General features: G+C 48.7%; 1 protein-coding gene across 1 annotated transcript in view; it reads left to right on the plus strand.

Annotated features, from left to right (window-relative positions):
- Positions 1-1,243: 1,243 nt before the first annotated feature.
- LOC124462289 (membrane-associated guanylate kinase, WW and PDZ domain-containing protein 3-like) overlaps positions 1,244-26,887 on the plus strand; it is a 30,925-nt gene continuing 5,281 nt past the window's right edge. Inside the window, exons 1-17 of the mRNA XM_047013949.1 lie at positions 1,244-1,327; positions 5,739-6,025; positions 8,320-8,436; positions 9,464-9,583; positions 12,261-12,434; positions 13,028-13,226; positions 13,312-13,382; positions 14,133-14,300; positions 14,823-15,321; positions 15,418-15,952; positions 16,056-16,119; positions 16,238-16,699; positions 24,678-24,878; positions 25,027-25,103; positions 25,226-25,369; positions 25,488-25,626; positions 26,642-26,798. Coding sequence (XP_046869905.1) covers positions 5,746-6,025; positions 8,320-8,436; positions 9,464-9,583; positions 12,261-12,434; positions 13,028-13,226; positions 13,312-13,382; positions 14,133-14,300; positions 14,823-15,321; positions 15,418-15,952; positions 16,056-16,119; positions 16,238-16,699; positions 24,678-24,878; positions 25,027-25,103; positions 25,226-25,369; positions 25,488-25,626; positions 26,642-26,798 — 3,407 coding nt within the window. The 5' untranslated portion in view covers positions 1,244-1,327; positions 5,739-5,745. The remainder of the gene's footprint in view (positions 1,328-5,738; positions 6,026-8,319; positions 8,437-9,463; positions 9,584-12,260; positions 12,435-13,027; positions 13,227-13,311; positions 13,383-14,132; positions 14,301-14,822; positions 15,322-15,417; positions 15,953-16,055; positions 16,120-16,237; positions 16,700-24,677; positions 24,879-25,026; positions 25,104-25,225; positions 25,370-25,487; positions 25,627-26,641; positions 26,799-26,887) is intronic.

Raw genomic sequence — 26,887 nt, forward strand, 5'->3', positions numbered from 1 at the left:
TAGTGAGGGGTACACCATGGCTTCTCAATGTTCATGTTGCTCACAGAAGGTATACCTTAATGAGCTTCAGTAAGATTGAGTGTGATTGCATGATGTCATGAATGCATGATGTGATCAATGATAAAGTGAACATAGAACTGCTGAGAATACTGAACGTGATTACATGCTCTAATGGCTTGAGCATATCATTTATTATATGGCTTCATCTTGGTCAGTTAATCTGCTCTGCATGACTTCCCTTGCTTCTGGATATGTTCTGACCTCAGAAAGCTCTCCTTATTGGTTCATAGATGTGGGATTTATGAATATAATATTTTTGTATTTGAAATATAAAAATCCAATAAAAATTCAAAGGGACAAAGAGAAGATGGTGAGATCATTCTGATGAAACAACCACATTTGAACTACTATATGAATGAAGAAAGCCGACATCCCATAAATAACTCTGCTGCTGGACTGACAAGTCTACTATACACTTCTCACCTGATCTCCTTATAGCGTAAAATATCTACAATCGAATCTCTGTGTGATGAGAGAAGCCAGCCATCCGTCACCCGGCATGACCTGAATGAAAATGCTTGGGTTGTCGGTTTGTCGTTCAAAGGGCAAATCTGTGCCGCGTGCAATAGAGATTCCCCGCTTTTATATAAGCCTTTAATATCATCCCGACGTGTGGCTTCTACTTCCAAGAGGTTATTTTTATTTTTATTTTGGATTTAATGAATGCTTGTAGGCATCGCAAATAAATAGAAGGTTTCAGAGAACCACCATGCAGCTCATTATCCAATCCATTTCTAGCAAAGGCGGTCTTTTTTCTTTCCTTTACAACACCATGTTCCCTCCTCTATGGCCCCCTCACCTCCTCCCCCGTTCGGTTCCCTTATCACCGTTTCCTTATTTCCTTCACCAATGAGGAGGCAGCTGAGAGAGAGAGAGAGAGGGGGAGAGAGAGAGAGGTAGTGTACTGTACTGAAAGCGGTGTAATTCTGACCTATGTTCCATTAGCCTATTACTGCCCGAAGGCACAGTCACCGCGTCGGTCTGACTGACTGTAGCAGAGTCGCCGTGGACCCACTAGCCTACTACAGTCTCTCCATCCCCGCTGCACGTCCTTTCTCTCATTGTCTGCGCAGGGTAATGGATTTGGAACCTTCACCTCCCCGAGAGCACGCCTCTCTGTACCTTCACTAAGACAGCGCAACCTGCAGTGACCAGCGCCAAGCTACACCAGCACCAGGGGACCAATCAATATAGGCAGCCCTAGAGGGAAAAGAAAAGCATACACAGAAACGAGAAATACGTCGCGGAGGAGGCAGGCATAATGAAGGTATGCTGTTGTAATAATTGTAAGAAATTTGCAACCTTTATCGTGGACCAGTTTCATTTCCTTTTTTGTTATATGGTAACCGAATCGTTTCAACAAGAAGCGTTCACGCCGATTACTATTGTGCTGACATTCTGTGAACAAGCAGATGACGTTAGATACGCGCTATTGTGCCAAAATATGCAGCGTTCTCTCTCGTCTATCTCTTGGTGTCACGCGTCGTTTGTACTAGGTTTTACACATTAACATTGACCAGGTTGTAGCTCTGTGAACAAATGTCTTAGCGTTCCCCCATAAACCACAACCCTGGTCGAGACCAAATAAACCGTCTTGGGAGCAGTGTGCAGATATAATGATGTTATTTACATAGAGATAAACCCCCACAAGCCTAGCTATTATGTGGACGTTAATGCTAGACATATTTCAGTTTGATCCACTTGTTTGGTAGTCATTAGAGACCAATATTCTTTTAAACTTGACAAAGTAGCTTATGCTTTCAATGAGTAACACTAAGCACAGCCGTTCAGAGACTGTAAAGCGTTAGATCATTGCCCCTACAAACATCCCTAGTGTGTTCATAGCGATCTGTGTTTCACTCTCTGTGTGTGTGTGGTCGGCTTGCTGCCTGTACACGCGCGCGCGTTACCGTGAAACGTATCATAAGTCATATAAAAGTCACCGTTGTTTGGTGGGCGTGATCACCTGGTTAATGAGTGTCTAGCTGTTTAACAGTAGGTTTGACATGGGAGTCAGGTTCCATTTCTAGTGATGTGAATTAGACAGCCCTGTGGAACGGTCCGGTAGTCTGGGCACTGGGAGAGCAATCGATACAATGGACTCAGATTAACCCTGCTTCAGACAAGAAAACATGTCTGTGGAGATGTTGTTTGAAAAATCGTTGTCAGGGAAACTCTGAGGATGCAGTCAGTTGACAAGAGGAAGAGCTGGTAGAGACACTGAGCCTTCTCATCAAGTGAACCTCTACCATTAGACCAGGAGAGTCTCCTCCTGCAGCATGTGCAGAGATGTGCAGAACCCTTCAGGTTTCAGTCCAGACACTAAGACAGGTGTTACCAAAGGATTCTCAAGGATTTAGTCAAAGCGACCTCCTCTGGGAGAGATTTCTTCAGAAATCTCTTTGTTTTGAAAAAAAGACCTTCATCCACAGAGCCTTGTGCACTAGAACAATCCCCAGTGATGCATGGTCCCTGACTCCTGCCCCCTCCACATATCCCCAGAATTCAATTAGGCGTGGTCTTAACTGAACCCACTGCAATGTGCAGTGCTACCTTCAGACCCTGCACTCCGCCATTTATTGAACCCCCCCCCCCCCCCCCCCCCCCCCCTCAGCCGTCTTTCTCTTGTTCTCCTGATCTCTCGCTCTCTTTCCCGCTCAGCCGCTCTCTGCGTTTCATCTTGACTTGGTGTCATTTCTCCCCCCTGTCCTCATCCTCCCAGTGAACCCATGTCCTCTGCCGGGCCCCCTCTCCCTGGAGCTCTGAGTAGCATCGCCTCAACGCCCCGCTGTGGAAGCAGCCAATCAAGTCAAATATAACCACTGATGGTTTCGAATACTTCATACGTTTCATCTTCTCGTACAGGGCGCTTAATGAGACCACAGAACAACAGAACACAGGAGGGTGCTGAGGATGAAGTCGAATCGGTAAAAGCAGGGACACGATACATTATGCAATATTGCAGGGGTTTGGTTCCCAGCCAGTCAGGTGATTCTAAAGGCGCTGTGTATAGGTGCATTATGGGGGGTGTGCCGAGGAGACACTCCACGGAAGTTTCTGGATTTGTGGAACTCATCACCATGCAGGTGGGGTTTGGAGGAACCTCCTCAGGCACTGAAAACTGCTGATTGGGCCGTTCGGGTTCCGGAATCTAAAGTTCTATGTTCTAATTCTTCATTCTTCTGCCAAAGGGTTCTCTCATGCATTAATCTACAGTAAGTGAGAAAGACTGGTGAGAAAAATAGGGTGGTGAGTCCTCCAAGACCTCGCTTACTCTCCTCCAATTATTTTAGAACCCAGGGGAAGAACGCTCGAGTGCACTGAGGATGTGTAGGCTGTGTGTGTGTGTGTGCGCGTGTGTGTGTGACGCTTTGATTGCAGAGAGAAAGCTGAAGACTTTGCAGATGGTCTGACGCCTACAAGAACAACGTTGTAACACACTCACACACAGCGAAACGTTCTGGGTAATATCTGTCTGTGTTGGTGTCTATTCTTAGGCACAGAGAATATTCTGCTTTGTGTCAGCGCTGTAGCCAGGCTTGACTTTCGGACTGTAATCCTTGATTGAAATTGAGATAATCCATTTATTAACAAGTCCCTCTCAGCACTCCAATCAGCTGATCTGGCAGAGACCCGTGTGTTCTCGCTAGGAGGGGGACATGTTTGAGGGACAGACAAGGTGGGAGGGGGAGCGGTGACAGGCAGGCAGGTAGAGGCCTGAGAGCCGGAGGTCTGGTGTCTCCACAACTGGTACAGGTTTAGTTGGCTGCTGCTTTTCTAGATGCTTCTGCAGTGGAATGACATTGAGATGTCACGTCATTATCATTGTTTCATTTTTGTATTTTATTATTGTTTTTCTTTTATTTTTATCTCTGGATAGGCATTCGTCGCTCAAACACTCGCACGTGTTTAAGTGTCTTTTGTTTTCACTTGAAGGGAGGACAAGGGTTGGTCAGATGAACTTTGACCCCCTCAGCAATATGCACACCTCTGTTTGCTTTCTCTATCTCTTTCTCTCACTCCCTCCATATCTCTCTCTCTGTCTTTCTCTCATTCCCTCCATATATTTTTCTCATCTTGCACTGCTCTGCCCATACATTACTTATCTGTTTCATTCCATCATATGTTTACAGTAAACATTTGGTTGATCCAATTTGACAATATGAAATGAGTCTACTGTACAACATCACTCCATTTTTATTTATTTACCCTTCCTTACTATACCTACTCTACCTCTCTTTGTGGCTTTCTCTATGCCCTCTCTATCAAGCCAGTTTTTATCTGGGATAAAGTTGACATGTTTGACCACACCCTCTGCTCACTAGAACGTCACACTCTCAGGGAGAGAGAGGGAGAAATGTATGAGGCCGTGGTTGAGTGTTGATGAGGTGAAGCACTGGAGAAGTAGCAGAGATCTTTCTCATGTCTAAGTGTGTTTACTGGGTTTACACGGAACTCGAAGGAGCTGTCTGCAAGATCTCTGCCGCAGATATCTGTAACACTAATGTAGTCTAAATTATACATCAGTGTTGAAAGGAGATTTGTGCATACATTCAAACTACATACTCAGATCTCAAGTTACAACCTAGGAGGATTAGTTCAAAGACAGGCACTGACTCTCCAAGCGCACACCAAACGAAACTTGATTGGTTAATGTCTCTCTTCATGGTTGATGTTTTAAACTTATTTTAAAGTGATGATTCATAGATAGAAAGCGAGAAGACTGAGAGAGAGGGAAAACGATTGAGTGAAGAGAGAGAGGAGGGCAACACTGTGATATCCTCCCCTATTGTTTGTTCTCACCTACAGTAGCATACGTTCATCCATATTTAATTCAGTTGGTAAATGGTTGTTTGTGGAAGCTCATCTCTCCCCGCTGAATAAAGCCATCTGGTATTTTTACTCCAGTGAGTGGCTGTCACGCATTAGAACATGCTGACAGGAATATCTACCACAAGAAAATAGACAGAACAGATATATTATTATTTGAATGAAACTTTTTCCCTTTGAGCTTCAAAATCTTCTATTTTTACCTCAGCCAGTTTTTGCTGTTGCCTTAGACAGTTAGTTGGTTGAGTGCTGGTGTGCTTTAAGTCCATGTCAGCCCCTTTATCTTCCATCCTCTGCCACTCTGTCCCTCTTCTCATTTCATCCTCCACTCTCACAGTGGACTGAGCCTGGGAGCGTAAGCTGTGCCGATCCAGAAGAATGCAGGAAAGATAGAAAGATAGATGAACGGCTGTGCGCTCTCTCTCTCTCTCTCTCTCTCTCTCTCTCTCTCTCTCTCTCTCTCTCTCTCTCTCTCTCTCTCTCTCTCTCTCTCTCTCTCTCTCTCTCTCTCTCTCCCCCCCCACATCCCACATCTGGTATAGTTTCTGTACCTATTCCCTGTAAAACAGTGTGTTCAACACCCCATGTTGCAGTGCGGCCTGTATTATCTCCTCCCTGTGATACCCTGCTCCCTGTGATACCCTGCTCCCTGTGATACCCTGTTCCCTGTGATACCCTCCTCCCTGTGATACCCTGCTCCCTGTGATACCCTCTTCCCTGTGATACCCTGCTCCCTGTGATACCCTCCTCCCTGTGCTACCCTCCTCCCTGTGCTATTCTGTTGTGACAGTATTCTCCCTCTGTTGGCCTGTGCGGTGTTGTGACAGAATGTGCTCCCTGTGTTGCAGCGCCACCATGTCTAAGGCCACGGTGAAGAAGCTGCACTGGCGCTCCAAGGTGCAGGAGAGCTTCGTGCCGCTGGGCGGCGGCTCGGGGGAGCTGGGCGTGGCCATCGGAGGCGGTGCTGACTACGGAGAGTTTCCATTTGTCACAGCAGCACCGGGGGGAGGGGCTACGGTTGGCGACGTCATCTTGGAGATCGGGGGCACGCCTGTCCTGGGGATGACCCTGGGAGACGTGAGAGGGGTCCTCAACTCCTGCCCCCACCCCATCCGCATCAAAACTGTCTCTCCAGGTACGTCCCTGAATAACCCTCTCCTCAGCATGACCCCTGAGTATGTGAGACGTGTTTATTATTAACATCCTCCAGGAGGAGGGAGGCTGGGTTGATGGGATCTGTCATGACAGTCTACCAGTCTGTTCTGCTCTCACTCTTCCCTCTGTCTGAGGGAAATGTGACCATAAACTGTACATCATGCTGGGGCTGGAGGCTGGAGGCTGGGGCCTGGGGCTGGGGCTGGGGCTAGGTATGGGCCTGGGGCTGGGGCTGGGGCTGGGGCTGGGGCTGGGGCTGGGGCTGGGGCTGGGGCTGGGGCTGGGGCTGGGGCTAGGGCTGGGCCTGGGGCTGGGGCTGGGGCTGGGGCTGGGGCTGGGGCTGGGGCTGGGGCTGGGGCTGGGGCTGGGGCTGGGCCTAGAGTCTTAGAGTTGTGGGAGTCTGTTCTGTCGTCCATTCCCTGTGCGTGTGTAAACATTGTGTCTGGTGAAGATAGCTAGTTCACTCTAAGTGGAAGTGACTGTCTGGACTCTATTACTTAACCTCTCAGGATGCTGTTGATGTTGAGTAGAATTGATCTCTGTCAAGGGAAGGGGTGTGTTTGTGATTTTGTGTGTATGAGTCTGTGTGTGTGTGTGTGTGTGTGGATGGGTACAGAGTATGTTACTCCCTCTGACAGGGAAATGTATTCAGCCTGTCAATACAGGGAAGTGACCTGTCACTTGACTCATAAAGCACTTGGAAAAAAATCAAGGTTTTAGAGAGTATTGCTCAAAGTACGTGTGTGTGTTCATATCTGTGTTTGAATGTGTACCTATGTTTGTGTGTTCCTGTGTGTGTTTGAATGTGTACCTATGTTTGTGTGTTCCTGTGTGTGTACCTTGATGCCCTGTGGGCCCATCTCTGTGCATTGTGAAGTTAGAATGTGGAGGAAGGATTGGAGAAGATCAAAATGGGACATGAAATCCCTTAGATAAGCGATATCGACATCATGACTCTCCTCAACCATACCCAAGGATATCAGTCTCAATCTCCCTCTACTTGTCTTGTTTAAATCTTTCTCTCTCTCTTTTTCTTTCTGTGTGGTTGTTTTCCCTCCATCATACCATATGGGATCTCTTCAGGATGGGGTATCTGTTATGTCTGGCTTGGTTCTGGAGGGGTCAATAACAATTCAATCCAACATCCAATTCAATCAATGCTGGAAGTGAATTTATATTCCGTTCATGAACTGAGAATATTAGTCAACGTTTTGAGTGAGGGCTTCCCCAGATGGAAGTCAGAACGAGACGAGAAGTGTTCCAGGGCACTGAGAGTAGAGGAGAACACAGTAGAGTAGAGCACAGTAGAGGAGAACACAGTAGAGGAGAACACAGTAGAGGAGAGCACAGTAGAGGAGAACACAGTAGAGGAGAACACAGTAGAGGAGAACACAGTAGAGGAGAACACAGTAGAGGAGAACACAGTAGAGTAGAGCACAGTAGAGGAGAACACAGTAGAGTAGAGCACAGTAGAGGAGAACACAGTAGAGTAGAGCACAGTAAAGGAAAACATAGTAGAGGAGAACACAGTAGAGGAGAACACAGTAGAGGAGAACACAGTAGAGTAGAGCACAGTAGAGGAGAACACAGTAGAGTAAAGCACAGTAGAGGAGAACACAGTAGAGGAGAACACAGTAGAGGAGAACACAGTAGAGTAGAGCACAGTAGAGGAGAACACAGTAGAGTAGAACACAGTAGAGTTGAGTAGTCAAGAGGAAGCAGAAGATTACCGAGCGCACCGGAACCAAATATGCTGTAGCAGAAGAGAGCAGAACATAGCAGAGCAAGATAATAGTGCAGAACAGGGCAGACCAGAACTTAGCAACAGAATACAACAGAACAGAGCAGAGTATATCTGTGTATAACATAACAGATACTGAGGGTTTAGCCTGCAGCACTGAGCCTACTTAAAGAGGTCACTCTGCCTCCACTGTGACTGGGATGTCTTAGACAACTCATCTCTCTGTCTGTCAGGCCCAGTGTGTGTGTGTGTGTGTGTGCCCGCTTATGTGTCTGTCTATGCATGTCTGTGTGCGCCAGAGTGTGTCTGAGTGTGTGTTTGGCTCAGCCCCTGCCTGTTAGTCATACGAAGGAGGTTGTGTCATGTCTGGGGCTGTGTTTATTCATGGCACTTCAGAACAGAAACCCACACCTCCGAATACTGCAGGAAGACCCTGTAAAACATCAACAGAAGCTCAGAATGAAAAGGTAAATGTGTGTACTGTGTGCTGATGTGTGTCCTCTGTGCTGACTGTGTGTGTGTGTTCTCCCCAGGTTCTACGCTGTGTAAGGACCTGAGGTTGTATCTCAGTAAGTGCTTCACTCCTGGCTCCATGGACAGCCAGCTGCAGCAGGTTATCAGGGAGAATCTGTACCTGCGCGCCGTGCCCTGTGAGTCTCTTCCACTGAAACACACGCATGCGGGCATGAATACACACGTGCACACACACATAAAACATACATTTACATTTAGTCATTTAACAGACGCTCTTATCCAGAGCGACTTACAGAAAGTACAGGGACATTCCCCCCCAGGCAAGTAGGGTGAAGTGCCTTGCCCAAGGACACAACATCAGTTGGCACGGCTGGGAATCGATCTGGTAACCTTCAGATTACTAGCCCGGTGCCCTAACCGCTCAGTCATCTGACTCCCTACATGCAAACATACATACATACATACATACATACATACATACATACATACATACATACATACACACATGCAGCCTTACATTTCTGCACTTATTCAATCAAATATAGATCCATGTGTTTGTGCCTGCTTTCAGAAACAAACCAGCTGTATGTGAAAGATCACTGAGTGCTAGGCACTCACAGGGTTTCCACGGCAACTGTCACCAGATTTCATTCCAGTGGGTTCATTCAGGATGGAAAAACACTTCATTACTCCAACCCCAACCTTTTCTCTGCCTACCCCCCCCCTCACTTATACTAGTTTTTTCTCCAGCGTGCTCAGCCTCTCTCCCCACCCATCCCATTCCCCCCAAGAGAGCAGCTCCTATTAAGGCGTGACCATAAGAACTAGTTCCAAGGGTCAGACGCTTGTTGGACTCGATATATTATAAAAGACAATGACATGGACGTTTTTGAGTGCCAAATGGAATTTTCATACACGCAAACAAGTTGACGCTGAAAGGAGAGTGGAATTTTTCAAGTGTTTGTTCTAACGAAGAGCACAAACACACACACACACACACACACACAGCCTTTCAACAGGGATTGAGAGGTCCTGTTGATCCCTCCGTCCCGGGCTGCCTCGCTGTATGTCTGAGCAGCAGCTACCTCCCTCTGGCAGCTTCCACACGTTACACATCCCTATTCCACGGCTGAGACACAGAAATGTTAAGACGTGGATGATGAGCATGACGATGATGATGATGATGATGATGCCCATCTCCAGGTACGACGCGGCAGCCCCGTGATGGAGAGATCTCTGGGGTGGACTACAACTTTGTCTCCATCGAGGAATTCTTCTCCCTGGAGGAGTCTGGAGCATTGCTGGAGAGCGGCAAGTTCAAGGGTACGACCCTGTGTGTGTGTGTGTATGACTGTGTGTGTGTGTGTGTGTGTGTGTGGGGGGGGGGGGGGGGGGATTGTGCCTGTCTCTCTCTGTGTCTGTCTGTGCCTGTGTGTGTTACCTGGATGATAACAGGAGTCATTCCATGGTCCGTGGGGGCAGAGCATGTGTGATCCTGTCAGAGCAGCCCTCCTACAGGGCCAGTCTCCTGCCCCACTCTGCTCTCACATGTTAGGCCTGTCATCTGTCCAGCTGATCCAGCCACTACCAAAATCCCTAATGAGTGGCCCAGATACACAAGCACACACACACACCAAATTAACTGCACGCTCACACACACACACACACACACACACACACACACACACACACGCACAGGAGATAGCTCGCCTCATTATTTTAACGAGATATCTGGACATGTACAACAGATGGCTTTGTGGGATGTGGACTCGACCTTCAACGGCCACTGAGCTATGACAGCACCTAGCTAACTTAAACAGACATTAGATTGCTGTCCTGTTTGTGGGAGTGTGGACTAGTTTGTTGGTTGTGGGGACCATAAGTCCCCTCAAGAATAATAAAACTAGGACAATTCAAACTTGTGGGGAAATGTTGTTGGTCCTCACAAGTTTAAGTGTTATTTGTGGAGGTTTAGAGTTTGAATTTGTGTTTGGGTTAAAATGACATACGGGTTGGGATTCAGAAATGTCATGTTGACATCGCTAACCCCCTCTGTCTCATCCATAACGTACCTAAAAAATATATATATTTCTTAAACCTTTTAAAACTTTTTTTCACACACAACACGGCACAAACAAGTTTCTAGTTGTATCCTAACTTTTTACATTTTATTTCATCCTTTGAAAATACGTTTCCACACACCAACATGACACAAACAGGTTCTCATTTTTTCAAAAGTTTTTCAACCTTTAAAAATATTTTTTCAACCTTTCAATTTTTTTAAAAACCTTTCAAAAGTTTTTTTCCACACACAACACAGTCTGACACAAGTTGTCAGAAAATCTGCTTCAGTGCAGGAACAAAGTATTTGTACACCCATCTCGGTTGGGATTAGGGGTTAGGGATTGCTTTAGAGTGAGGAGTTTGGGTTAGGTTCAGGGTTCAGGTTTTTGGGGCAGGGTTAGGGAAAACCAGATTTTTTATGGCACAGATTTTTTTGGATCCCACAAGAATAGCAATACAAACTTGTGTGCGTGTCTATTTGGAGAACAACCATAATCCTGTTCTAGCTGTCGTCTTCCAATTCAGTGCTAATGCATACATAAACAAATCAATAAAAATCTGTGGTACAGTGGTGTCTGTGGGCTGCAAGTGTAAACATCTATCTAGGATGAGTATGATGCTGTGGCTGGGGAAATGCAGAGATGGGGGTGTGTGTGATATGCAGAGATGGGGGTGTGTGTGATATGCAGAGATGGGTGTGTGTGTGATATGCAGAGATGGGGGTGTGTGTGATATGCAGAGATGGTGTCTCACAAAGAGGATGTGTGAAATTGTTCTGAAAGTATTAACATTGATGAGGTGGTCATTATGCAGGCATGTGGACATACGTACACACACACACACACACACACACACACACACATACACACACACACACACACACACACACACACGCACACATACACCATCAGTCTAAATTGGAGCCCCTGTCATCTGTGATGTCAGAGTTGGAGAGCGGAACCGTGCTGAAGTCTATTTTGTATCATTCTGTGCAGCAGAAAAGCCTCTTTTCTCCCTAATCCCCCTCTCCTGTTTCCCCCTCTCTTACCTCACTTCCTCTTCTGCCGCTGCCTGTTTTATTTCTTCTCTCCTCCACCACAATGTGACAAGCAGGAGGAATAAGATAAAAATGAGTAATAGGGATGGAAATAGCACCTGAGTGACTCTCTACTCGTCTCAACCATCTCTCTGCTGCTCCTTTTCCAACGTGTTGGAATCAAACCACTTCTCTGAAACCTCTTCGTCACTCTCTCTTCAACTCTCTCAAACACACATACACTGTGTGTATATACGTCTCTCTTTCTCTTTCTTTCTTTCTTTCTTTCTTTCTTTCTTTCTTTCTTTCTTTCTTTCTTTCTTTCTTTCTTTCTTTCTTTCTTTCTTTCTTTCTTTCTTTCTCTCTCTCTCTCTCTCTCTCTCTCTCTCTCTCTCTCTCTCTCTCTCTCTCTCTCTCTCTCTCTCTCTCTCTCTCCACTCTCTCACTCTCTCTTTAACTCTCTCAAACACACATACTCTCTCTCTTTCTCTTTCTCTCTCTTTCTCTGTGTCATCTCCCCAGGCTGTAGACAGTGATCCCTTTGACACCCTGGGCCATGGGGCAGTGGCTTGATAAAATCTGAGGGGTTTAACTATGCATTAGTGTTAGCGTGGAACAGAGGCACTTAGCAGGCACAAACTGTCCGTTCTCCTGGTGCTTAGTGGGTCTAACGGTCTCTACCGCAGCTTCAACAGAGACCTGTTCCTGTTCCACAGGTTTCAATCCTCTCACAACTTAACGTTTAAAGAACAATCCATTAACCCCTTAGCCCTATGAAACCCAAACCATTTGTGGCATGGACGTTTTTGTAGATTAATGTTTTTTTAACGGAAAGCAGACACTGTCTTTTAATTGTTAACCAAACTTCCACTGACCACTTCCTGCTCTTTGTCCAATTAGGGAACTACTATGGAACACCACGACCAGTCCACATTGGCCCAGAGAGCCCACCAATCACGTACCAGGAGCACCGCAACCTGCTCCGGAACTTTAGAACACGCAGCAAGTCTCTTAGCAACCTGGAGAAGGCTGTGGAAGAAGGGGAGAACAGTGAGGAGGACTCGGGCCTCTCAGGTAATCTCACACAAACATTGACATTTACATGTAGTCATTTAGCAGACACTCTTATCCAGGGACATTCCCCCGAGGCAAGTAGGATGCCTTGCCCAGGGACGTCATTTTGCACGGCCGGGAATCGAACTGGCAATCTTTTGATTATAATAGCCCGATTCCCTAACCCCCCCCCCCCACACACACACACAATACACAGTCAAGAGGGGCAGGATCAGTCATTTGAAGGCATAGTACCATAACATGTTTCAAATGGCAAATACATTTGAAACTCAAAAAACGGCATCACCATGAGCACACATATACACAAGTATAGTAGTGGACATTTACCCAAACATACATCTGTCACATTTGACAGGTTTCTAATAGAAGTGTCTTGCTGAAGAGCACATGTGGATGTTAGGGATATCACCTCAGTTGAACCAGTATTGTTGGGCAAAAGGCCAGTGAAGAGAGATGAGTGAGGATTGAGACGAGAGTGTTGACTCTTAAGGCTTCTGCAGAGCGAAGCGCTTGATTGGGGATTTAGCTAAGATAAGTTCAACACTATTTTGGGGGAATTAAAAGTGTTTTTGTGTGCCCGTGTGTGCTGGCAGCAGGCTCGGTGGGAGCTGGCAGTGCGCCCCCTGCTGGCCTGCCCCTCAGCCAGTCATGGGAGTCGGGGGTCAGGGACGCCAGCGGAGCGGAGAACGGAGCCAGCAGCACGCTCAGCAGGGCGGGCAGCACCAGGGGGGGGGCGCTGCCCCAGAACTGGGAGCTCGCCTTCAGCGACTCAGGAGAACCATACTACATTGAGTGAGTCCCAACTGACTGAGCTGTGGTTGAGGATGAATGGATGATGATGATGGTGATGATGATGATGGTTTCTCTGTGTGTGCAGTCATAACTCCAAGACCACCAGTTGGTTGGATCCCAGGGCTCAGAGCAAAGAGATCGTCAGCAAGACAGAGTGTGAGTCCCTGTCCCCCACTATCCTCTCTCTCTCTCTCTCTCTCTCTCTCTCTCTCTCGCTCTCTGTTTCTTTCTCTGTCTCTCTCCTTCTCCCCTCCTCTCTTTCTCTTTCTTCATCTGAAAATCCCTCTCATCGTTCTGTTAATCCCTCACTCTTTGGTGCCTATTCATTGAATCATATCTCTCAATCTATCTCATGGTTCCTCTTCATCTCGGTTTCTCTTTTTCTCTCTCGTCATACTTTCAAATTCAATTCTGTTCTATTTTGCATTGGTTTTCATGTGTGTGGACTGTCCTGTGATGAAAGGACATTGTAGAAATAATGAGCATCTTCTTATGTCTTCTGCTTCCTCTTCTGATGTTATTTTACGTCCAGTTAGGCAGCAGCAGTAAAAGTAATTGCAGGGTATCCCCTTGCACAGTAGAGGGTGCTATAGAATCACAACAAATCTGGCTCCTCAAACATTCATTATGTGAGCTGCTTCTTGTCCCATGTATATCTCTTCTTACTGTATGTAGGACAGGCTTTTATTTTGATCTGTTATGAATGGAGAGAATCAGAGTCACAAAATAAACCCTTGTAATGAGAGTTCTTACATTAGCAAGGATAAGACAAGTACAAGCTACTGATCGCTTAGTGCAAACCATAGTCTCATAATATAATGGATGATTAGTACCCATGTGTTCACAAACATTGATGTGTACATGTTTGTCCAAGCAGTACATCTGTGTCCTGTGTGTGTCCCCCAGTGCCTGAGTTTACAGACCAGCCAGCAGAACTGAAGGGCTATTCCATCCACACGCGTCTGTCGAAGGGCCCTCGAGGGTTTGGCTTCAACATCGTAGGAGGCAGCAGGCCCAGGGAGTTCTTACAGGTGTACAGTGTTACACCAGGAGGACCCCCCGCACTCAACACAGGCACGTGGTCTCTCGCCCTCCTCTCTTTCTCCCAACTTACTCTTTCTTCATCTCTTCCCTCCTTTCTTTCTTTCTTTCTTTCTTTCTTCCTTTCTTCCTTCCTTCCTTCCTTCCTTCCTTCCTTCCTTCCTTCCTTCCTTCCTTCCTTCCTTCCTTCCTTCCTTCCTTCCTTCCTTCCTTCCTTCCTTCCTTCCTACCATCATCCCTTCTTATTTCTTATTTTTTTTCACTCACTTTCTCCTTCTCTCTTTATTTTTGAATCTCATTTACTCGCCCTCCCTCCCTCAGTCTCTGTGGGTGGGATTAGCGGTATGTGATTGTGAGGTTTTCTCATGGTCAGAATCTCCGGATCAAACCCTAATCCCACTGAGGGATTATATTCCAGCTATCCGTTACTCAGGACAGCTCACGTGCACTACCGTCACAGACAGGAAGGTATCTGGCACAGACGGACCCGAGCACTGACATTGCACGCATGCATTCACATGCCTTTCATTGTGTGTGTGTGTGTTTGTCCTCCAGCTGATCTCCTGGTCTACATCAACGACAGCTGCGTCCTGGGTCTGTCCCACAAGGAGGTGGTGGAGATGCTCAAGTCTGTCCCCATGGGCCACAGCGTGGACGTGGTGCTTAGGCGGGGCTACCCCATGCTCTACAACCCAGACGGCTGCCCTAAAAAGGCCCCCGACCCCGCCTCAGCCTCGGCCTCGGCCTCCTCCTCCCAGCCCTCCACCCCCGCCGAGGCCCCCCACCCCCCCGGTTTGGCTAATCTCAACCGCGCCCTCCCAATTCACCACCAACACAACGCCAACTATTTCAGAGGGGGAGGAGCCTCTGGGCTGGATGCCAATGGGAATGCGGCCTTGGCCCCTCCCTCTTATGCTCCTCTGACCAATGGGCTTCCTGGGCCTGGCCCAGGCTCCTCCCACAGCAGGGGTGTGCCCCCCCCTCCTCCACCAGAAAGGTCTTCAGCCAGTCAGAGTGATTCGGATGGTGCCTCAGCGGGTGGCAGTCACAGCAGGTATATCAGGATTACCTCGGTATAGACTTGGGGTGGTTCCTTTTGACTCCAGCCTTTCAACATCCTTTCTACATCTCTTCCTCTTCCTGCTTCCAGGTCGTCTCTGATTCGCTACAACAGCAGCACTCTCCCCGCCCAGAGCTCCAAGTCGTCAGAGAGTGACCTCTCCACCATCGCCCTGCCCATCTCCAAACTCCCCCTGTCCCAGCCTGAGACTGGCAGCTCCACGCCCCCCGGGGGTCCCTGCCAGCGCCCCCCTATGCCCCAAACCTCCCTCACTCTCAGCCCCCCCACTGAAGTGCCCCCATGTGGCTTTAACGGTTGCCCTGCCAACAACCACCCTCCCAGGGGGAACTCCAGCACCCTGCCCTCCCCAGGGTCCAGCTCTGGGGCCGGGGCCGGGCCTGGGGTCGGGCCTGGGGTCGGGCCTGGGCCTGGGGAGCTGGTGCCCGTAGCTTTGGGCAGGAGCGAGGGCGGGGGGATGGGCTTCAACATGACAGCAGGGGGGCCGGGGGGGCAGCTGGCCCTGGTGAAGAGGGTGTGGGACAGGAGGCAGTGCCCCTCCCTGCAGCCAGGGGACACCATCGTCAAGATCAACGGAGCGGACGTCCAGGGCCTCAGCTTCACACAGGTTGGTAGTGGTAGTGTACAGTACAGGAGAGCCTACAGAGCCAGGAGAGCTGTGGGCTATGCAGTGTGGATGGACATGTGAGCGGGTGTGTTGATATTCCCAGGTCCAGAGAGTTCTGCAGGACCACACCAAGCAGGGAGACGTGGTGCTGCTGGTCTACAGAGGGGGTGAGGGGACTTTCCCACTCAACGCTGGACACAAATAACACACACACCACAGTTCCGAGTTTCAGTCATGGACACTTTATTTTTTTGGCGCTCTCTCCTTGTCTCTCTTTCTCTGCAGGATCCCACTCGCTTGTCTCCCCCAACCTCTACAAATCCCCCTCTTCCCCCTCTTCCCCCCCTGGCCCCCCTGGCCCCCCTGGCCCATCAGGCCACGCCTCCTCCGACATGCCTTCCTCAGCCTCAGATGCCTTGCTGACCCCCCAACCTCACCCTAACCCCAACCTCCACCCCCCCGGGAGCCTGGCCCCTCCCACCCCGGCCGCAGACCCGCCCTCCCTGGTCCAGAGCACCAGCTTCCTGGACTCTGTCCCTGTTACCCTGACGCTGGAGCCCAGGGACTGGCAGGGCGTGGAGGAGAGTGCCAGGGGTCCCCCCCCCTCCAGGAGCTCGTCCCTGGGGGCCGTGGCTAAAGGACAGGTGGACAGCCGTGGAGGGCCGAAGACCCTGGAGGTGGAGCTCAGGAGACGACCTGGGGAGGGCTTCGGATTTGTCATTGCCTCTCAAGACGTGGCCAATGGTGGTGAGTCGTCCTCGGATGTCTTTTTGTCTGAATTTGTGGGCCAATCAGTGCCAGAGATACATCTAAGAAGGAGCTTCCTCCTGCTATCCCTTCATCTGGACCATGCCGGTATGAAATCCTGGTGTTGGTCAATCCTGTGATGTTGTTGGCCAATCTTGTGATATATGAAGCTCTCAGATGTGGAAACCCTTCAGAGTCCTCCTCAGTCTCTCTCCAGGGGAGTAAATACTGTGGATGATCCCAGCCTGATGGGGTTAGCAAGCCTGTTTCCTGACAGCATCTGCAGGAATGCTGGCTTATCATCATGGGTTTGATCACTCCCTGGTCCGTTGGAGCTGTCTTGGTTTGGAGCCTTTAACTCTTAGAAGCTCAAGGTTATGAAGTTTGATTTCCATTGGAGCCGACCAGTTCATCCCTGCTGACCTTGCACCAAAGTTGTGTTGCTCAGTCGGTTACAAAACTCATTTTCCAAGGTTGTGGGTTCAATCCTTGCTTGCTCCACATACAATACATGCTCCCAGTACCCATAAAACCAAAGAGTTAGGAAATGAATAAAACACGTCTGTAGCACATGATGTGTTGAATTCCGTCATGTACAGTAGATGGAGGATTGTACGTTGACTTTGGCATGTGGGACCCTCAGGAGTCGTGACACAGCCTCTTCATGCCTCAGTGCATGGTAGAACGCTCTTACAGTGCTCTGGGACATGTCTTTAGTCTCCAGCTTCAGACCTCTGTCCTAGTGTGGTAGAGTTTGACTGTGCGGGGTGAGCTTTGATCCCTTCTGTGTCATGCCTGGATGATCATTACCGATGTGTGCGTGTGTGTGCGCGTGTGTGTGGTCCATATTCAGAAGCCAGTTCTGCTCGATAGTCTGCACATGCAGTTTGGTTACTCGACTGAGTGTGTGTGTCTGTGTGTGTGTGTTATTTCAGTCAACACAGAAGGATAAACGTCATTTACCTGCTATGTTGTGCATTGTGAACCCCAGCTCCGTTATCATCTCCCTACTTTCCACTCACTGTTATCTGCTAGTGCTCTCAAGAGTCTCTCTCTCTCTCCCCTATTTCCTTGTCCCCTACTTTTCTCTCTCCGTCTCTCCCTCTGCCTGTCACTCTCCCTCTTCCCTCCCTCTGTCTTTCTTCCTCTCTCTTCCTCCCTTTCAATCTTTTTTTCTTCTTTTTCTCCCCATTCTGTGCCGTATGAAATGACACTGAGCAGTATTAAAATGATCTCTCGGTCTGTCTCTCTTTCCCTTGCCTTTTCTGTCACTCTTTTTTTCTCTCCCTCACTCCTGTGGTTCCCCTCCCGTCCCAGTTCCCCTCCCCTCCTTCCCCGCTCCCCCCTCCCCTCCCTCCTCTTAGTATCGCCCTCTCAGTATCGCCCTCTCCTGCTCCTGCTGATACTCAGTTGCAGTTGGCCAGTTCCACATGCACGGCTGGTCTCCCACAACCAGAGACAGACAGAGGGAGAGAGGGTCAGATATCTGCAGTGAGTTAGTATATTTGTGCGAGGCAGTAATTTTGAACACAGATTTAGGTTATTTTGGGATTATTCGGATTATTATCTCACCCAATCGGCCAGGCAGGAAAAATGTTGGAGAGACTGCAATCTGCGCTGAAAACTGTCAAGGACTCAAAACGTAACTATTCTTGTACTTCTTACTTATTTTCTGTCTCTGTCTGTCTTCATGTGAAGTTTACGGTCAATCTGCTTTCATTTCAAAAACAGTTCTCTGCTTGGTCAAAAGCAGCTGTCATTATTCTCAGTGCAGGCTTGGTCTTAGTCCTAGACAGCCTCTGAGTAGCAGAGCAGTTTCTGGTATGTGTTGACAGAACTGACGTAGTGGACATGAGTTACAGCTTCTGAGCCCAGGTGAAAGCAACACAGCCATGAGACCACTAACATGCAGCCAGCATGCAGTATATGTACAGTACATATTACATTTAGCTAACTGTAAGTCTGTACTAGGGCTAGCTAGCCTGGGTTAAGCTAGTACTGTACAACAGTCTATACTAGTGCTAGCTAGCCTGGGTTAAGGAAGTTTTTCTGCATGTAACCAGCTGTAGCTAACCTGCATGAAACTGAGATGCCAGAAATATTTTCAGCCCCCCCTCCAGCCTTAATCAGTTGTGATGAATGCCCTGCTTCTTTCCCAGCCCATGGAGCAGGTTGACTGTGTGTGTGTGTGTGTGTGTGTGTGTGTGTGTGTGTGCATGCATGCGTGATCAGTTTAGCATGCCTACCTCTCAGTTTCTCATGAAAACTATGAGGAGGCAGTCATGCAGACACACACACACACACACATGCACACCAGGGGATCCCCACACTCATTGACAGAGTTCACGACTTACAGAAGTGTTCTCTACAGATCATTGTTTAAACCAGTACTTTGTAATTGTATTCTATGGCTATTCTCTCTTTCATCATTTGAGCTGAATCTCCAAAAGATGATTAAAAACATGGTTAACTAAGGATTGTAGTTACGGTGGCTGTTTGCTGTGTGTCCCACCCATCATGTCTGAATGAGCTCCTGTAGGGTCATCTCATGTAGCGTCCGTCCTGTTTGTCTGCACACACACACACATACACACACACACACACACACACACACACATGCAGATACACACACACCCTGTCTGTCTGATATAAGAACATTAAATCTGGCAGCCAGTTATTTTCTGCTGTTTTTCTGCATCACTGGGGCCGTGTGTGTGTGTGTGTGTGTGTGTTTGGGATCCCTGTCAGCACTTCTGCTACAGCTACTAAGTGTGTCTGTGTACTCAGTATGTTGGTGTCTGTTTGTGTCTGTGTACTCAGTATGTTGGTGTCTGTTTGTGTCTGTGTACTCAGTATGTTGGTGTCTGTTTGTGTCTGTGTACTCAGTATGTTGGTGTCTGTGTGTGTCTGTTTTCTATTTTGGGAACATCTCCTTGAAATGTGTGTGTGTGCATGCATGGGCACGTCTCTGCCTCAAAGGACGTGTCACTTGTGGGCTGTGTACTCAAGTGTGAGTGTACCTATGCAGGCGCTGTGGGGAGGATCTATGCCCCACATACTGTACCGAGTCCTCGGTCATTAAAATAGCATGAACCCTCCATCTTCCTTCCTCCCTTATCCTCCATCCAGGTCTTTTTCGTCGTTCTCTCCTGCAGCCGTCATCTCCCTCCTCCACTTTCCTCCACCTCAGCTCTCTACCCTTCTCCTGCCTTCCGTCCCCCTACTGCATGCCCTTCACCCTGTAACAGTCAGCTCTCTCACTTCCACTCCCCCTCCACCCTCCTCCATCCATCCTCCCCTCTCCACACACTCTTCTGGGCTCTACCCAGAACTGCACTGGGAAGGCTTGAGCTTAGATGGTGTTCGGTATGGATGTTAACTTTGTTGGGTGACTGTCCTTGCTGCGGTCATGTGACCTTTGGCTGGAGGACATCGCCCACGCATGCAGGTAGAGACATGTCAGCATCACTCTGTATCCTGAAAACACTGTGGGTGGGCCCGGTTTGCTTTTGGGGAAAGCACAGAACAGTGTCTAAAGAGTTTGAAAAGTCAGGGAATCTAAATAAAACGTTAGCTGTTTGTTACCAAACATGCTGTCAGAACTACTGTAGGTGTAGCTGTTAGGATCCAGAACATTACAATCACTTCTCCAAGCTGCTATAGTCTCGCAGAAAGGAGGCACGTCTGTTTACATGCATGTTCACATGCTTGTTTACATGTTTGTTCACATGCTTGTTTACATGCATGTTTACATGCTTGTTTACATGTTTGTTTAGCGTTTCTTCAGTGCTTGGGGAGGGTTTGTTGAGATGTTAAGTTAACCAGATGGAGTGTGTGTGTGTGTCTATGGTTGACTGTCCAGCCATGTGTTCCATACATGCCGGCATGTGTGTGACTGTCTGTTGTGAACAGATTGTGCTCCATGTATGTGTGTGTGTGTGTGTCTTATGCAAGGGGCTCTGGCAGCGACAGGGGGCCCCAGCTGCCAGCTCTCCGTACCTCTGGAGCATTACCCTGGCACAGAGCGCCAGACCCGGGCTGAACAACATCTCCATGTACAAATGATTATGTCATCATTGTTCAAGGAATACGCTGCTCCACGCTAACCGGAGTTAGTGACACAGCAATACACACATGCAAGAGACCTCACACACACAGTAGGACATGGGCACACGTTCACACAGCCACTCATGCGCGCGTGCACGCACGCACAACACGCACTTACACCCTGATTCCTGTCACGTTTGTTTTATGTAACCTTTATTTAACCAGGTGAGTCAGATCCAGTGCTGTTTCTCTGACAGTGCGACCTGAAGGCACCACATTGCCGTAGACTATCCACAACTGGCTCAGGATTCAAACACTAATATGGCTAAACCTGTAACACTGACATCCTGTTGGAGGTTTTGAGAAGGTAAGTCACTTCTCAGAACTATGTATGTGTGAGGGTGGTGTCAGGGAGGAAGATCAGAACAACAGGGGGAAGGAGTTCTCCATCTGTCTGGGTTCTTGCAGCAGTGCAGACTACACTGTACTTAATCTGGCTGTAGCTCATAGACGAAGAAGAGGTGTTTGGGTGGGTGTCATTTTGTAGTTTTCAGTGGACATTCTCCTGGAGATTGTTATGCAACATAAGCCTTGCTATTTACTTCACTGACTAACCCCTGCATGGACTGTACAGCTAGAGCTAATCCTAACCCCTTCTCTCTCTTTCCTTTATCTCTGTTTTTCTCTCCTTCTCTCTATTTCTCTCTCTCCCTTTATCTGTCTTTTTCTCTCTTTCTCTTTTTCTCTCTCTCTTACTCGTTATTCTCTCTCTCAATTGCTCTCTCATTTTCCTCTCTCTCCATTTCTTCTTTCTCTCTCTCACCCAGTAGTCCAGCTGTGCTGTGTATTTCCAGCTGTGGCTCTGCAATAAAGAGTGTGCGTATGCCTCGATGCTGCTGTGTGTGTCTGCTGTCCTGTGTGTGTGTGTGGTCTTTAACTCTCTAACCCCTCCTAAGTGGGACAGAGGGAGAATCACCGGGAGAAGTATTAGACCATGATGTAATGATACATTAGGATGTAACAACATTATGATAACAAGAGTACAAGGATTTAGTCAACAAGAACACCGTTCTCACATGTCTGTCTTCACTGACCAACCAGTTGAGTTCCCACTCTGTCAGTAGAAGGTCATGTGAACTGCTGGATTAGGAAATCATGTGAGCTACTTTCTATATTCATATGGGAGGTCTAAAAGATGCATGGATTCTTAATAATGTATGTTTTATTCATTATTAAGCTACCTTAGTAATAACTACACTATGTAATAACTACACTATGTAATAACTACACTATGTAATAACTACACTATGTACCAGTGTTCATGTGATAAAAGCAAGTGGAGCAACTGTGTGTGTGTGTGTGTGCGCGCACTTTTGTTTGTGTATAGACTCTCACGTGTTTCATAAATTCTATCTAACATGACCTTAGACAGTCTGTCTCGAGGAGCTGCAATATTTCACATGTTTAAACTCCTCAGTCTGTTCTTACACACAGTACGAGTGCTGATTGAAGTGGTTTCACATCAGTTCCCTAGATAATGACAGCTCCTCTGAAATCTTGGTCAATTTCATCACACACAGACACTTGTCGGTTGTGTGTGTGTTTCCTAACTTGTACTTTGGGACTATATGAGGACCTTTGTTTGTTTGCTAATATTGACCTTAAATGCCCAAAAAAAGCAGAAACGAAATTGGGCGGATATTAGTCATGCCCATTTATTGGCTGACTACACTATGTAAAGAAATGTACTCTGGACCCTCAGTAAGTCTCTTAGGATAATAGTGTCTGCTAGATGCAGTAAGTGAAATGTAAGTGGACTCATGCAGTACTACAGTATGTAAATAGTACTGTGTATCAGTGTGTACTGACTGTATCCACATACGACCTTAGGGATGCTAGGAGGGAGAAGGAGATGGTGGAAGAAGGAGGGGAGGGGAAATGGGATAAGAGAGGGTGGAGTAAGAGTAGAGAAATAGAACACGTCATCTTGAGTTCATATAAGCACACGCACACACACACACACACACACACACACACACACACACACACACACACACACACAGGAGAAAGAGAGAGAGAGTCCACTTGCTCTAACAGGCATGCTTCAGAAGATGCAGGTGTACCTCTTCTGTATGAACCTCCACAGTACAGTCTGGATAGTCAGGGACTGTGTGGCTACCAGCAACCTGGCTAAACTAAACCCATTAACCCCCTTCCTGCCTTCTCCACACACACACTGCCTGGGGGCAGTACCAGCCTGTTCCCAACCATGGACTCAACCAGGGATCAATATAGGGGCTGTGATGGGCCACCATTGATCTAGATGTCTAATGGCCTCCCCAGGGTGTGTGTGTGGTGCTGATGGGGGGGGGGGGGGGTACATACCCCTGGACCATAGGTCACAGCACTGCCCTGTTGGCTGGATTACACCCAGCCGGCTGAGAGTGTGTGTGTGTGTGTGTGGTGGGCGGTCAGTCTCTCTCTCTCCCTCATGCGTAGACCCAGATTATGCTGCTCTGTTTATCACCATGGACGCCCCCGCAGAGCTGTGTGAGTGAGCGCAGAGACTACCTACTCCTCTCATCCCTTCAGCCTCACTGGGGCTGCTGCTGGCCACGGGGCTGGGGTGGGTGGGGGTGGGGGTGGGGCGATGGTCTTATCCTGCGGTGCCCTTTGGACGTGTTTACCATGTCTCACGTTTTAATCCTCTTTCTCTCTTCTGCTTTTCTCTGCCCCTTTTTTTCCCCTCCGTCTCTGACTTAAGGCGTCCTCCCCCCCCCCCCCCCACTGTAATCCATCTCTCAAACCCTTTCAAGAACCCCCCAGCCTCACCTCTCCGTCCCTCCACCCCCTATCCATGCCCCAGCCTCTCTCTCTCTCGTCCATTTTGGTCCAAGAACACACGAGTTTGAACGGCAAAGACGTGCATAATTAGAACCATAATGGACAGTACCCCTCTCTCTCTCTCTCTCTCTCTCTCTCTCCATCCCTCCCTCCCAGGGTGTATAGGGTTATTGTGCTGTGTGAGATCAGGTGCTCCTAGCTCCTGTCTGTAATGGAGCGTGTGAAGAGAGGCAGGCAGACAGGCTGTAGAAGATCCTCATGATAATGGTTCTCTCCTCACTGGGCCACAGCCTGCTCTCTGGCAGCCTGTCTGTCTGGCAGCCTGTCTGTCTGGCAGCGTGTCAGCATGTTACTCCCTCAGGCAGAAAATGCCTCTGAGAACTGCTTTTCGTTTCCTCTTTTCTCTTTCTCTCATGTTTCCACTCCAGAGGTTCTGGATCAGGTGGAGGGGTGGAGAAGATCCAGGCTAAATGTTGTGTGTTTCCGCCTGCGTGGATGTGTGTGTGTGTGTGTGTGTGGGGGAGGGGGGGAGGGGGGGTTGTAGTAACTACAGTGTGCCTATCCCTCTCCATGTGCTCCTAGAAAGATCATGAAGCCTGCAGTACCATACACGCCGTACCATAAACTCAGGTTACACGCACACCCACACACACACACACACTCAAACAGACAGACAGACAGGCTCATACAGTCCGACTGGAGACTGAGGTCTGTATGCTAGACTGACCCCATTGCTCTCTGGGACATCTGAACACTGTGCATTGATGCGTACAAGCATCACTTAATTTCACCACCGGAAGTTGGCCTTCGTTCAATAATTGAGTCTCACATTAATTATTAGCAGCTCTGTCATGGCGTTTGGCCACGAAGAGGCTGAGGAGGCTATTTTAAGACCCCAGCCGTCTTCTCCTGTAATGGAGGATGTCTGCCTGTGTTCACACAGATCTCCACCATGTCCTCCCAACTCCGTGTCGGGACGCAGTGGGTGTCCTTGTGTGACTGCAGGGGTTTGCACCCAGGTCTTCTTGTCTACCGTCAGACCTGACTCTGGTGTCTCTGTGTGTGTGTGTGTGTGTGCGCGCTCCAGCCTCATCCATGCTGTCTCACCGCTTTGTGACGGTGCGCCGGGGCAGCCCTGCGGCGCGGAGCGGCCACATCCAGCCAGGGGACCAGCTGGAGGCTGTGGAGGGGCGCTCCGTGGTCACTCTGCCACACAGAGACCTCGCCCAGATCCTCCGCCGTGCGGGAAACACACTCCGCCTCACCATCATCCCCCGATCACACACCAGTATGTACACACACACACACACTCACACTCCCAGGACTTATACCAAGAGGTTGTCTCCCCCTTTACCTCCCTCTTAGTCAGTACTAAACCTCCCTCCCTCCTTTCTCCCTTACCTGCTCTCCTCGTCCCCCTGTCCCTGTCTCCCTAGACCCCTCCACTGTATCAGAAGCTGCAGAGCTGGACCCGGATGGCAGGGTCAGGAAAGGTCACAGGGGCAAGGCAAAGGTGAGCTGAGTTACCATGGCGATGACACTCCTGTACAGTATGTGAAAGCATAAAACGGTGACATTGTACATTGTATCACTCCTCTCCTCTTCTCTCCTTTCCTCTCCTCTCCTTTCTAGCAGGAGTCTAAATTCTACAGTGTGGATCTGGAGCGGGGGCCCACTGGTTTTGGTTTCTCCCTGAGGGGGGGCAGTGAGTACAACATGGGGCTCTACGTGCTGGGCCTTATGGAGGGGGGGCCTGCCTCGCGCTCACACAAGATCCAGGTAAGACACACACACACACAATGTCAATTGTTCATCAATGATCTTAGCATTTCCTCGCAGTACTATAACTGTGGAAGGAAAGTTGTCTGTGTGTCTAACCCGGTGCTGTGTCCCGCAGGTGAGTGACCAGCTGGTGGAGATCAATGGGGACAGTACGGTGGGGATGACCCACAGCCAGGCAGTGGAGCAGATACGCAGGGGGGGGCACCGCATCCACCTGGTCCTCAAGAAGGGCAACGGTTACGTCCCTGACTACGGTGAGGGGGGAGGAGGCGTGGGGGTCCATGTGAAGGGGAGTGGAGAGAGGTGGGGTCTAAAAGGTTTTCTGGAAACTTGTATCTTCCAATTTTTCTGCCAGTCCCTATCGGACCTGTTACCCTTTTCTCTTCTCTGCTTCCAACTGTACACTGGTGCTGGGAACACTGAATCTACCCTGATTTCTGACTTCTCTCTCTCTCTTTCCATGTTTGGATTCTACTTCCTCTCCTTTCCTGTCTTCCCCTATTCTCTTTCCCCTATTCTCCATCTCTCAGTCGAGCTGTCCAGTCTGTCTCTGTGTATGACCAACTCCAAGCAGGGAGAGCCCTGTTTCTATGTCATCGGCAGGACAGAGAATACGCGGTTGGTAACCCTCCCTGTTAGTCACTCACTTTTTTCTTTGGTTTCTCCTCCTCATCCCTTCATCCTCTTTATATTTGATCTCGTCAGCAGAGATTCTCCATTCTCTCCACTGTCACCCGGTGGGATCTGTAGTAGATACCATAACCTTAACATGAAGCTGCATCACACCATCCAGTTTGTGACATATTGGGAATATTCCTGTCCTGTTCTGTTCGGTTCTTTCTTGATAATGGGATGTAGTCATGCTGTTTTGTGATATGTTTTGCTGTGTCGAGATTTCTCTTGGCAGTTCTTTATCAGAAAAAGATAATTTTCTAATCAGTGGTGTTCCGTCTGTTTCAATAAGAAGACCTTGGTTATTTTAGCAGCAGCAGTGAGAACAGTGTGCCCATCAGGGAGGGAAAACCAGAGATTGTGTGTTGAAACAGTGGGATTACAGGGAAAGGGCTCAGTGTTCTTGGTGGGCTGCCCACTGCTGAACACCGAATCCTAAAGCAGACACATTGTGACATGTTTGTGCTTTATTCATCCTTCAAACCCTGGCTCTGTCCCTTTAAATGGCACTCCCGAGTGCCCAACTCTTTCCCCTCTAACTACCCTTTTTCTCTCTCCCCTAACTGTTTCTCTACCTCTCTCTTTCTCTCCTTTCAGACCATGAGTCCGGGGCCGTCGCCTCCTCCCCCTCCTCCCACCCAGAGGAGTCGGGTGTGGATCCAGTAACCTTAGATAAGAGTCGCTCGCTGCCCAGGTCCAGACCCAGCACTGACCTCGGGGAGGCCAGGGGAAGGGGGCGGAGGAGGGGGAGGGAGTCCAAGGAAGGTAGCCTGGGGGGGAGAGCGGGAAGGGGGAGGGGGAATGTTTGTCCAGACACAGACCTGGACAACCTGGATTGGCCAG

The sequence above is a fragment of the Hypomesus transpacificus genome, unplaced genomic scaffold (genome assembly GCF_021917145.1).
Source record: "Hypomesus transpacificus isolate Combined female unplaced genomic scaffold, fHypTra1 scaffold_210, whole genome shotgun sequence".
Classification (NCBI taxonomy): Eukaryota; Metazoa; Chordata; class Actinopteri; order Osmeriformes; family Osmeridae; genus Hypomesus; species Hypomesus transpacificus.